The sequence below is a fragment of the Aspergillus thermomutatus genome (genome assembly GCF_002237265.1).
Source record: "Aspergillus thermomutatus strain HMR AF 39 chromosome Unknown NODE_78, whole genome shotgun sequence".
NCBI classification, from domain to species: Eukaryota; Fungi; Ascomycota; class Eurotiomycetes; order Eurotiales; family Aspergillaceae; genus Aspergillus; species Aspergillus thermomutatus.
The window spans coordinates 24,115-36,126 of NW_020798127.1; the positions used below are offsets into that span (position 1 = coordinate 24,115).

The 12,012-nt window shown below is 50.5% G+C and overlaps 6 protein-coding genes across 6 annotated transcripts; 3 read left to right on the top strand and 3 right to left on the bottom strand.

Moving 5' to 3' along the window:
• Nucleotides 1–83: 83 nt before the first annotated feature.
• Nucleotides 84–1,566, top strand: CDV56_103471 (putative integral membrane protein Pth11-like; the record flags this gene model as incomplete). The annotated part of the gene is made up of 6 exons (XM_026757090.1): nucleotides 84–92; nucleotides 161–361; nucleotides 414–450; nucleotides 505–572; nucleotides 626–1,002; nucleotides 1,056–1,566. The coding sequence occupies 6 exons, from the start codon at nucleotides 84–86 to the stop codon at nucleotides 1,564–1,566; spliced, it is 1,203 nt and encodes a 400-aa protein (XP_026614991.1).
• A 1,266-nt stretch (nucleotides 1,567–2,832) lies between these two features.
• Nucleotides 2,833–4,023, top strand: CDV56_103759 (BTB/POZ domain-containing protein; the record flags this gene model as incomplete). The annotated part of the gene is made up of 3 exons (XM_026757378.1): nucleotides 2,833–2,953; nucleotides 3,006–3,596; nucleotides 3,650–4,023. The coding sequence occupies 3 exons, from the start codon at nucleotides 2,833–2,835 to the stop codon at nucleotides 4,021–4,023; spliced, it is 1,086 nt and encodes a 361-aa protein (XP_026614992.1).
• Nucleotides 4,024–4,125: 102 nt separating this feature from the next.
• CDV56_103895 (uncharacterized protein) lies at nucleotides 4,126–5,190 on the bottom strand (the record flags this gene model as incomplete). Its single annotated transcript, XM_026757514.1, has 2 exons — nucleotides 4,126–4,966; nucleotides 5,027–5,190. The coding sequence occupies 2 exons, from the start codon at nucleotides 5,188–5,190 to the stop codon at nucleotides 4,126–4,128; spliced, it is 1,005 nt and encodes a 334-aa protein (XP_026614993.1).
• A 1,036-nt stretch (nucleotides 5,191–6,226) lies between these two features.
• On the bottom strand, nucleotides 6,227–7,212 carry CDV56_104107 (SDR family oxidoreductase; the record flags this gene model as incomplete). Its single annotated transcript, XM_026757726.1, has 5 exons — nucleotides 6,227–6,310; nucleotides 6,360–6,557; nucleotides 6,604–6,978; nucleotides 7,025–7,088; nucleotides 7,133–7,212. 5 exons carry the CDS (start codon nucleotides 7,210–7,212, stop codon nucleotides 6,227–6,229), a joined length of 801 nt encoding a protein of 266 aa, XP_026614994.1.
• A 707-nt stretch (nucleotides 7,213–7,919) lies between these two features.
• Nucleotides 7,920–8,451, top strand: CDV56_104269 (uncharacterized protein; the record flags this gene model as incomplete). The annotated part of the gene is made up of 3 exons (XM_026757888.1): nucleotides 7,920–7,994; nucleotides 8,088–8,199; nucleotides 8,264–8,451. 3 exons carry the CDS (start codon nucleotides 7,920–7,922, stop codon nucleotides 8,449–8,451), a joined length of 375 nt encoding a protein of 124 aa, XP_026614995.1.
• Nucleotides 8,452–8,647: 196 nt separating this feature from the next.
• Nucleotides 8,648–11,460, bottom strand: CDV56_104348 (putative GTPase activating protein (Evi5); the record flags this gene model as incomplete). Its single annotated transcript, XM_026757967.1, has 3 exons — nucleotides 8,648–9,983; nucleotides 10,036–10,392; nucleotides 10,451–11,460. The coding sequence occupies 3 exons, from the start codon at nucleotides 11,458–11,460 to the stop codon at nucleotides 8,648–8,650; spliced, it is 2,703 nt and encodes a 900-aa protein (XP_026614996.1).
• Between the last annotated feature and the right edge of the window lie 552 nt (nucleotides 11,461–12,012).

Below are 12,012 nucleotides of genomic sequence, written 5' to 3' on the forward strand. Positions count from 1 at the left end.
AGACATTCCGAGATTTGTGGTAATGCCTGTTTTCTGCCTTTGGGTCTTCGAATTCCCTCAAACTCAAACTCTCTGGATATGCCATGTTCTTCGTTCGTCCATTGCCGATGGGAAATCTGCTAGTCAGATTTCAGAAAACTCATGACTCCTGACTGTTAAGCTCTCGATTGCGATGTCGAGTCCGTTCGGTGAGCCTTCCCCAGGCATAGACCTCAAAGAAAACCACACGCCCAGAAACAATGCCACGGTCATCGCATTGTACATTCTCGCGATCATTGCTATTTTATTGCGAATCATCGCAAGGCTGAAAGTGCAGCATGCCAATGTCCTGGTGGATGACTGGTTGATTGGCACAGCACTTGTATGTCTCTGTCCTTGATGCAGGTATTTTCGGGCATACTGAGCGAAAGCAGATACCCGTCACGGCGAATCTAGTCTGCACCATTATGGGTCTGTACCCCATACTGATCCCGCGATAGGTTCTCAAGGATTAACCTATTGTAGGGGGCTACTATGGCCTGGGGAAGCATGTTTGGGTGGTCGAGTTGGACGATGTGATCATCGTGATGCAGGTATGACCAGCCACATTGGGCGATAACTGACATGAATGAACTGATTCCTACAGCTTCTGTTTGCATATGTCCTCATCTATGTTGTCGCGATCCCACTCATCAAGCTCTCCATCATCTTGTTCTATCGCCGTATCTTTGGCATGAACTGGGTGATGTGGGTTTGTGTTTTCCTGACTGTCGGCTACTGGTTCTCGTGCACTATTGCATTCCTTGTCTGTTGCCGGCCATTATCCTATTACTGGACGCAGTTTCGGGACCCCAGCGGGGGCAGATGTATCTTCAACCTCTACCCTTTCTACATCGGCAACGCGGCGGCCAACGTGGCCACGGATGGTATAATCCTTATGGTCCCCATCCCTCTGGTCTGGAAACTTCAGATGCGAACTGCACAGAAGATCCTGGTGTCCGGTATCTTCCTGTTGGGGGGCTTGTACGTTGCCCTGTCCCTGGTGAATGAGCAGCGGGCTACGCTAACGATTGCAGCGTGTGCGTCGCGAGCATCGTCCGAATCTATTTCATGACCTTCCTCAGCAGATCTCTCGACATCACCTGGATCATGGGCGACGTATTCATCTGGTCCAGCGTGGAACCATGCATCGGCATTGTCTGCGCCTGTCTGCCAACCTTGCAGCCTCTTCTCAGATCGACTCTCAAGAGCATCTTCGGGTCTTCTCGGATAGCAGGCAAGTTTGGCGCGAGCTCGTCTCAAGAGGTTGAGCTCGATCGTAAACGACGAAACCAGCGTATCTCAGGCGGTCATAGGAAACATCGTCTCTTCCGCTCCCTTGACGACAGCCAGCGCAAAAGCAATGATCAACGTTTGATTCTCCGTCCTGAAGAGGACGAAGCAATCTTGACGACGAACTCGGAGGCAGTTGAAGGGGATAATTTTGCGGGAGGCCAAGGCAGCCACAGGGAGAGAAAGGATAAAAGCTCCATGTCGATCCGAGTGCATCGGGATTTTCAGTGGCAAGAAGAGCATGCTGGCCGATGAGCATGAAGAGAAGCTTCCTTTTTAGAGGAAGCAGCTAGCCTTGTATCCAGAACCTTAGCAATAAGCTAAGATTGTTGCCTCCGAGACTGAGATACCCACTCGAGAGCCTCTACCTTGACATCAACTCCTATAAAGTCGTCATTATTAGAGTCAAGAATAAGATATAGACAGTATGGTTTCTCTTTGGTCTACCTGCAGAGATTCTCAGCATCATCCTCGAATATCCCTTTTCATATCATTGTTTTTCACCAAAAGACCATTTCCCCGGCAGCGACAAAAGACAGTATACGTCGTTGACATCGTTCTTTACGAGGAACTCCTCTGGCCCACATGGACATGCCTCCCCCGTCCACATTCAGACAAACACATCGACACGCTCACGATAACAGTCCGCGTTATTGGTCTATTCACCATCTCCATCTTCCGACGAAGGCACAATTTCGCTCTGCAGGACGGTCGAGCCTCTCCGCATGACCTGGGCATCCTACGCGGTTCTCGAGTGCTTTCTGTCTTGTGAAGTTGTGCCTCATTTATGAAAGAAAAGCAGAGCGGGGACTGGAGGTCTTGTCATTCAGATCTGGTTGTCGATTTTTTCCAGACCCTGAGGCAAACGAGGATAGCGAGGCACCAGTGGAGATGACGCCGAGGGAGTAGATGTGGCGGGCGACTTCTTCATCAGGGCGGTTGATACGCAAGTCTCAAGGCTTATGCCGGCGAATATTTTAGCTGGATTTGTAGAGAGGTATCTTCGACTTTGGTTGGAAATTTGGAGGGGAGTTCGTGGTACGGTGAGATGCTGGTGGTCCGCATTGGGAGGATTCGGATCTATGGGAAGACTGAGGAAAGAGTATGATCTAGGCGAGGTATTGGCCGGGTGTCATAACAGTGAGTGGAAGACTAAAATGACAGTGAGAAAGAAGCTGCAGGCTTACCTGTGAAAGTGATTTGGAATTGATACTCTTCCCATTTCCATGAGGGACGGATAGAGAAGAGAACCTCTTAGCGAAGGAGGTTAAAGCAAGTTAGATATGATAAGAGCTATTACAACGAGCTCACCAGGCGCTATCACTACTATCCATATTCATACTACACAGCTGCAGACCACTCGTCAGACATCTTGCTCAAGGGCACCTTCACTCTTTTAACGATACGAAAAGGCTATCTGCTAAAAACATAGATCTCTTATTTTATCCCTCCCTCTCAGCTTGGTCAATCTTTTTCCTCCATCAGTATCCGGAAGTAGAGCTCAAGCAGTACAACATCACCATGGAGGAGGGAACTCACATTATCGACCCCGAAGGCGAAGTAATCATCGTCGTGCGTAATCCCAATGCACCTTTCGCGGTCTGGAATGATGAGAGTGCTCAAGCTGGAACTGCCGATTCTCGTGAGTCACTAAGGTACTACCTACTAGTCATATCTTGACTAACAACCAGCAGAAGAATCAAACAACGTAGCCGAGACTGTGGCCCTTGTACTGATGTCCGATAGCGCCCAGATTGATGCTTCGAATGACGAGTCAGCCACTGGGTCTGTCGAGGAGGACAGTATACCTTCTAAACCTGAAGTCCGCATTCAAGTGTCCGCGAAGCACTTGATGCTGGCGTCTCCCGTGTTCAAGAAAGCCCTGTCCGGCAAGTGGAAGGAAGGTTCAACTTTTGTTCGAACCGGCTCAGTCGAGATTGACACGGAGGGCTGGGATGTTGAAGCTTTCTTGATCCTCCTTCGAATTCTCCATTGCCAACATCACAGATTGCCGAAAAGGGTGAGCCTCGAGCTAGCTGTGAAGATCGCTGTTCTCGCAGACTACTATGAATGCAATGATCTCGTGGGGTTCATCCGTGATGCGTGGATTGACCATCTAAGAGAAGAACTTCCAAAGACATACTCGCGGAACTTGATCTTGTGGTTATGGATCGCTTGGTACTTTAAATTTCCCATAAAGTTCAAGAGAGCGACCTCGATTGCCATGTCGCAGAGCAAGGATGAGATCGTTTCTCTGGACTTGCCGATTCCAATGCGTATCATTTGTGAGTCTGTAACGAGCCTCTCAATAAGAAAGATTGCTGACCAAACGATTCAGACGAGATGAACCAGAAAAGACAGCAGGCTATATGCAAGGTTATCCTCGCACTTCAGCGAGAATATGAAGCCTTTATGACAGGATCCAAAGGTTGCAACTTCGAGTGTAGCTCCATCATGCTTGGTTCTCTCATGAAGCAAATGCTCTCAAAGGGTCTACTCGAGTCACAAGTCCAATTTTATTACAAGGGATTCAATGTCACAGGCTTGACCAAGTCTGTCCAGTCGTTTGTTGCCCCAAGGTGGAGGACTTCAGTCTACTGCTACAATGGAGACTATCCCGATCACAACTGCCCCCATAGTTCCTTTTCTCTATTGAATAGTTCAAGCGATACAGTGGAAGGTCTCAAACTGAGACAATTTCTTGTTGATTGATTTCTGGCGTTCATTTGCTCATCACTCATAGCTATGGTTCAAATTGCAAGTCAATATACACACGCACAAGTCGATACATCATCCTAGATGGTTCTACCTTACTCAAACCTGCCTCTGTTGCAACGATGCAGCACACATCGCAATCTCCTGGCGAACAGCGTCATTGACAAGATACTTCCTCGTCTCAAACACAATCTTGTCCATCTTCTTCACCTCCTCCAGTCCAACATCCCCCAATCCATCCGAAACGCTGAATCGGAAGTACCGGTGTTCCTCGACTAGATCATAATGCTCATCGGCAAAAGTCTGCGCTTCAAACTCCGTATCTGTCAGAATATGCTTCTTCAGCTTAAGCTCTTGGATCCATCCCCCAGTATAGTTCATCTCAGGCCGCATGCCAGTACCCAAAGACACCAGACATCCCAGCTGACTCTTCAGGTTTTCTGATCCCCATACATCCGCAGCATGGCGCCACACTTGTCGAACAGCATTGTTAGCTCCAAGAGCCCCATCGAGAAACGCCCGCCTATTCCCCATCACCGGATCGATTACTACCAACGGATCAAAGAACGACGGCGCAGCGGAAGTCGCCCTTCCAGCCTCCCAGATCTTCAAGACTTTGTACAAGTCCCTCTCTCCGCGGAAATGATGGAAGCTCGTGAAGCTGGTGACACTGCCAGTTGTTTCCCGCGTCGCGCAGACAAAGACGCGGCAGGACGTATCAGGGTCCTGGAGGAGTGCATCCTCGTCCAGACCCTGTTCGACCACTACAGTCTTCAAGGCCTGTTCGAGCCTCTTGCTGTCGAAGCGCGCCCTAAAGGAAAGCCGTGGAGTGACGGGGATATAATTCTTCCTGGTAAAAGCCTGCTGGGAGAGTCGAATGTATACGTTGATGCATTGGTCCACGTCCATCTTGAGGCGGCCCAGCATGATAGCGATTAATCTGTTTGGGTTAGGATATGCGACATAGAGCGCTGTCTGGGCTGCTTGGCTGGCAACTCACCCGCCTGTGCTTGTCCCACCGATCATATCGAAGACTTCACATGGTTTTGGTGGACGATATGGATCGATTGCTTCCATCATATCCTTGAGAACATAGAGGGAGGAGAGACCGCGGATGCCTCCGCCGTCCAGGGACAGGAGGTTCAACTTCTTTTCCAGATGCATCGTGTAAGAATGTTGATATCGAACTTATCGCAAGAAATGATACTCGACTTACCTGCGATTCTGACCTCTTTATATGCTCGATTCTACGGTCCTTATGTATCCGGTAATAGGGATTGTTACTTTAAGACCTCGCAAGCGCCGACCTATAACGAGCAATCTTGGCCAGTCATTTGCATCTATAAAAATAGATTGTGTTATAAAAGGTTTCAGATAAGTCTGCGCTCAATCTGAGCCTATTAGATTTATGAAGCGAGAGCTGAGTGCTGACCATGGTCAACAGCTAAACGCCGTAGATGGCGGCGCTTACTAGAGCGCAGAATGTTTCAACTGAGCCGGCGGCTATGATCCCTGTACTGAGGTTTTATGAGATATTTTAAATCTGTCTTGATGGTGGTCTAATTTATACTGTTGAGATCATTGCATATGTTCACCTGGTGGTTGGAACTGGCACATCTCGAATGGCGAGATTCTATCCAGCGCCTACAGAAACATACAATGATCGGCCTTTCGAGACTCATTCTTCTACCAGTCATTCTTGAAAGACGCTTCAGGGCTCTTATTGCTTAAAATCTCTCATGTAATGCCGGGAGGGACAGCTGCTATCAGAGTAACGTAGCTCATGGCATCTGAAGGAATGGGCCACAGGACAGCCAACACAAGAGAGGTCTCTGTTCGATTGCCTCGTCCATGGCGCTACACCATCAAACCTTGCACAGCTTGGTCTTTACCTTCTTGCTGCGTAAAATATACCGGTCCCTACGTCTTTATTCTTACCTGAATCTGAGACAAGCAGCATGATGCCTGACACTGGCCATAAGGCTGAGTTTGCAGTCCATTCTACATCATTTTTTAACAATTCGTCGCTCTATCTAGTGCTTCGTGGACTGATCCAACGAACGAGATGTGACACTGTTGGTCTTCATAATCATGGCGCTGCTTGACACTTATATGCCCATTCTATGGATCACCGAGACTTGAACTAACCATGTGAATCCTGTCATAAAACTTATAACTTTAAGCTCCAGACATACAAGCATCATGGAAGAGTATATCCCCCATCAATCACAATATTAGCGCCCGTCATATAACTCGACGCATCCGAGGCACAAAACACATAAGCCTGTTTACCAAATCAGCACTGCTGCTCTTCACCTGAAAGAAAAACTCACCCCCTTGAGCTCGTATGTATCCGCAAACCGCTGCGCAGGAACCATACTATACCACTTCTCCCTCCACTCCTTGGGATGGATATCCAGGATATCAGTCTCGATGAAGCCAGGCGAGATGCAATTTACCCTGCAAAAATCCACCCATTCGACAGACAGACACTTGGCCAGCTGCACCACCCCGGCTTTCGAGGCATTATACTACTCCCGTCAGCAATCTGCAGCTGCATACACGAGACAAACATACCGCAGCCTGCTTTTGCGGAACATTCACCAGCGTCGCGCTCACAGACGCCGTGAAGATGACGTTGCCGCGGCCCTGGTCCTTGAAGATTCGCGCGGCAGCCTGCGCGGTGTAGAATGCGCCGTCCAGGTTCACCTGCATGATCTGCTTCCATTGCTCGGCCGAGTAGTCCTCCGCCGCGACGTTTGAGGTAATCCCCGAGTTGACGACGATGATATCGAGGCGTCCAAAGTCGGAGGCAATTTGCTGGATGGTCTTTTCGATTTCGGCCTTGTTGCTGACGTCCGCTTGGTAAGCTGCGGCCTTGACGTTGTTTGCGGAGGCGATTTCTGCTGCGATGGTGTCGGCCGTTGTGGACGAGTTGTAGATCAATGCGACCTGATTATGAGCTTTCATCATGAGCCAAGGAGAGACGAGGACATACATTGGCACCTGCTTCGGCTAGAGCACGAGAGACTTCCAGTCCGATGCCACGAGCGCCACCTGGTCTGATCAGCTTTGTCGTTAATGTATGCATGCTTTCATCGGAAACTTGCCAGTTATAGCGGCCACTTTGCCCGTGAGGTCAAAGGCCTTGAGCACATGCTTGTTCTCTGGTTTCGCGAGGACCATCTTGTATTCTGCTTGAATCTGAAGAGATGCTCTTCAGAATGCACAATGAAGTATTCTCCCCGCGTCATCGACCTCAACCCCGCATCGGAGGCCCTCCGACGCAACAAACCGAGGAAACGACGACAGTTGTTATTAACAGAGTCTGTAGATCCAGAGCCTCAGTCTTCTATACGGAAGGTACTCTATCCCATAAGTGGTCAATATCGCGATCTTACTTGGACATAATAGGGCAGATGGTAACGCCTGGCAGACATCAAGCCTTGGACTCATAAGTCTATGCTCCATTCTCAGGGATATGCACGATGACCCCTGAATAGTGGTCAATTCTGGAGAGAGGTACGTCATTTCACGCAGTCAACCAGAGATAGTGAGATAGAATGCATCTTGTAAGCTTTCCTCTGTAGATCATAGTCAAGTAGCACAGTAGTCTCGTGTGATTGAGAAATAACCTACAGGAGCAGTACCAGATATTGAGTCTCTAGTGTACACAGTGTCTAGCTCTAAATGCAAAACAACGGTCATATATACCCATAATTAGCATCACGATCATGATCATGATCATCGTCTCAATCACACCCGAACCGAGGAACTCGGCCTTGGCATCATCCCCATCCCCATCTTTAGATCCTCCTATATTCCACATCACCAGCTCACATCAATTATCACCATCATCATCATCCCAGAAAATAAAACAGAACAGCACCAAAATGTCCCTGTCAACCCCCTCCAGCCCCCTAAAAGCCACCTCCATCGGCTGGCTCCTCGTCTCCCTGGGCCACACTGTACGGATACCTCCCCCATCTCCATCCATCTGCATCTGCATCCCAAGCCAAACCAAACCAAAGCAAACCACAGTAGATACTAACCGCTCGAAGCTCTCGGCAGGGGACTGGCAATCCCTCCCGCAATTCCGCCAACTGCCTAATCTAGCGTACACCTGCGCCAAGGCAGGCTGGTACCAGGGTAGTGCCTTTTTCCTCATGACCGGTTTGACCCCTCCCTGCGAAAGAAAAAAGAAAAAAGGCAACGGATGCTGAAACAAGGCTGGCAGCGATGATCAATTACGGCTGGGCGCAGAATCCGGCGCTGCTGCAGGAGCCCATCAACAAGGCGATCGCGGCGTTGATGACGGCGATTGTCTGGGTGAGTTCTGGGTGGTATTTGAAGAAAGGGGTCAAGGGGAATGGGGTGGTGGTTGCGGCTATGGGGGCGTTGCAGGCGTGGGCTGCTTTTCGGTAGTCATTTTAGGTCCTTTGGGCAGTGATCTTATGTACCTTTGGACAGTGGGGAATATGAGTGGAACAATCTTGTGAAGTATATACAAAGTAAGGTATCATATACTTGAAGAGATGTGAAAACCGAACGCTCGAAGATACCATCTTATCCAACGGGCCAGACAACACCACTCTAATGCAACAAAATCTCAGACTGACAATCACTTGGGTTCAGCAAACGAATCGTTGGCAGATACGGCTCGACGCCCCCAGCCGCTGAAGAATCCTCCTCCTGCACTGTTAGTGACCGGCTCCGTGGCGGATTTACCCATATTCGACGGGGACCGGCCAATAAAGGAATTGCGCGAATTGCTTTGTGACAATGATCCTTGCCCTCCGATCATCTTCCTCAACGAGTCCAGCTTCGCCTTGACTTCTTCCAGCTCCTGTTTGGCCACCGCCTCGGCCGTCTTGGCGTTCACCAGTTCCAGCAGCAGCGTCTCCTCTGGTGCAGGCGTGTGGTTCTCCGTCGACAGGACCGACTGGAGTCCGAGACTGCTTGACCTCTTGTTGAACGTCGTCGTGCTCTTCTGCGAATTTGACCGCACCAGTTTGAGTTCCCGGAGCCCGCTGGCCGACCGGCTCTCTCCCGAGTCACTGGTCGGCGAGCCAAACGTCTCTGGTGGCGAGTCTGGGGTCGACGTCTTGATGGTCCGCAGCTCCCGGACCGTTCTCTCCAGGCGTTGGCGGTCTCGGTAACCATCCTGGATGCGACTGCGAGCCTCTCGCAACTGTTCTCTCAGCGAGGCCTTCTCCTGTTCGTGTTCGTCAATGCGACGCGTCAGATCGAGACACCGGCCAGCTTCGACCTCGTGCATCTCCTTCCACCGATTGAGATCCTCCCGGAGTTGCTGCTTCGTCTGGGGGATCGAGACGCGCTTCGTGGTGACCGCCTCCACGAATCTCTCTTCCGCTTTGCTGATAAGATCACTCGGTGGATCATCCGCCTCCATCTCCTTGATGTAGTTCAACATGGACTTCGCCAGCTCCTGGTCCTCCTCCCGCTCCTCGCGCTCCTGCTGCAGCTCCCGCGTAAGATCTGCATGCTGCCGCTGGAGATCGCTGAGCGCCATCAGCAGATCCTCTATCTGAGAATGCAGATCACGATCTTTGTGCTGCGACATGGCCGATTTGGCCCGTTGCTTGGGTGGTTCCGCCGAAAGCTCCGTCGGTGCTGTACTAGCGTCGGATGTTGATTCTATCGAATTGAGCGTGGAGGTCATGCTCTGTTTGGATGCGGACCGGCGGACACTGGCGCGAGCTGACATGCTGCCGTTGTTGGGGTTGAGATTGAAGGACTTAGTCTGAGAGCTCGATCCCGCCCAGAATCGGCCCAGGAATCTCGACGCCGCGGCCTGCATCTGAGGGAAAGTGATGCCTGTGGGCACCCCTTGTGATTGATTGTAGCTGGCTTCCAACGCCTGAAGGCTTTCCTTGGTGACCAGCGATGTCAGAGAGACAAAGTCGTTGACAAAGTCGTCAGCATGGCAGGCGTATCTGCACATATCAGTCAGCTTGTTCCTGAATTTCAGGGCTGGTGCAGACTCACGTATCCCACAGACTCCTCGACAGCAAGAATTGCATCACATCTTCAAACTCAGAATAGGCCATGATTTTCTTCTCGTTCCTCTGCATCAGCGACAAGGCGACACGCATCAAGGTTTCGCACGCCCCTTCCAAGAAAATGACATCGTAAATTCGAAGAAGCATGGGAAGGGGGCAGGCCACGGCGAAAAAGGACAGGAACCACTGAGACACATAGATCGGCTCCACATTTAACGATTCTAGGTGAGCGAACAAAGCGGGACGGTGGCGGGCAAGGAGGTTCTGGAACTGATAGACACGTAAATGGAGACCGGATAGATCGGGCAGGTAGCATGTCCGCAGATCATAGTGATCCATCAACCTGTTCCAATCAGCTCTGGCCTCGAGAGAGAACAACATTTGACTGAGTGAAAACCCACCGTACTAGTACGCAAAACGCTTCCGCATCCGTCATGTGCATCAGCAAGGGACCAACGACAAATCCCAGCCCCTGACAGTAGCCAATCTTAGTATCGTAGAGACTGAAACTCTTCAAAACTCTCGCCAGCATCTGCTGCCCCTCGCCGTGGGGGTCACGGAACATTTCCACGTTCGGAAAACTGCGACCAATATCTTTTCCAATCAATCCTTCGTACGGACTTGATTCGCCGCACAGCCTTTGATATTCGACTAGTAACGAAGAATCTCGAGCTCCCGCCAAGCTAGGCCATACTACCCCTCGAAGCGGCGGCGGAATACCCCCGCGGATTTTATTGGAGGTCAAAGTGGGCAATCGCTGGGCGGTCTGAGGGTAATCCGCGACCAAGGCAGCCCAGAACTCGAGCTCAGTCATGGGAGGAGGGGGGAGCTGAGAGTACCGCAAAGACGATCGAGGGCCATCGTTGATCAATCGCTTGATTTGGTGCAGTGACTGCGCTCGCGATGGTCTTGTCTGTAGTCGGTGCTGACTCACAGACTTGGGGTTTGTCGCTAGAGCATTGTTCTCCTGCTCCAGCCGAGCCAAAAGAAGAGCGGTCGATTCATCAGATCCCTCCCCACGGGGCTCTTGCTCTTCCGTCTTATCCAATTCTTCCCAATTGACTGCATCACCTCGTTCATATTCTTCGCTGCTACGAGAGCGAACAGACGGAGCAGCAGAGGTGCAATCCGGCCCAAGTTCTGTTTTCACACAGTCCCGGGTCGGCGTGGTCTCCCTTTCCACATTATCTCCACCATATACCTCATTCTCCCCAGGTAAGGTCGATTCGACGGGGGTCCGAGGAATATCAAGCGTCCGCCAATCGGGTTGCGAATGTTCGGAATTGGACTGCACGTCGGATAAAGGGACTGTCACCATCGAGTCGGTATGGTTCGGATGCGTTGGCTCATTGTTATTGGTAACGCTGTCCGAGTGATGCGCGCGAGACGCGGTCAGGTCGGGGCTCTCCATTGTCGATGTGCTGTTAATTACGGATTCGATTTTGAAAGGTCCACCGTAGATCAATCAAACATTCCTCGACAATTAATCGGTCAAAAAAGGCTTCAATTGCAGATCGCAGCCAGTATCTGTGTGGAATTGGAATACCCGAAGAGGATTAACCCAAAACCAGAGGGCGATAAGGAGGAATGAGCTGAACGATGGGACGATAAACCACCAATAACGGCAGCATCGCTTCTAGAAACGAGAACGAAAAGAACGTGGTGAACGCTGGCTTCATGAGACTCTTAAGCCAACGGAGGAAAAAAAAGCAGCACAGCAGGAGTTGAGGGGAGGAGGGAGAAGTAGCGGTGGTGTTTCAAGGCTCCTCCCTAAGCTAAACACTAGGACACTAAGTAGGCTTGGAGTCTATGGACTCCTAGTCTAGACGGTGGATTTTCAGGGTGTTAGAATAATGAATTGGACGGTTTTAGTGGACTGCGATGCTTGACTAGCATGGCTGCTAGTCAGGCCTTGGACTTAAGAATGAGATATGACAGGATGAACTGATAAAATAGGGGCATC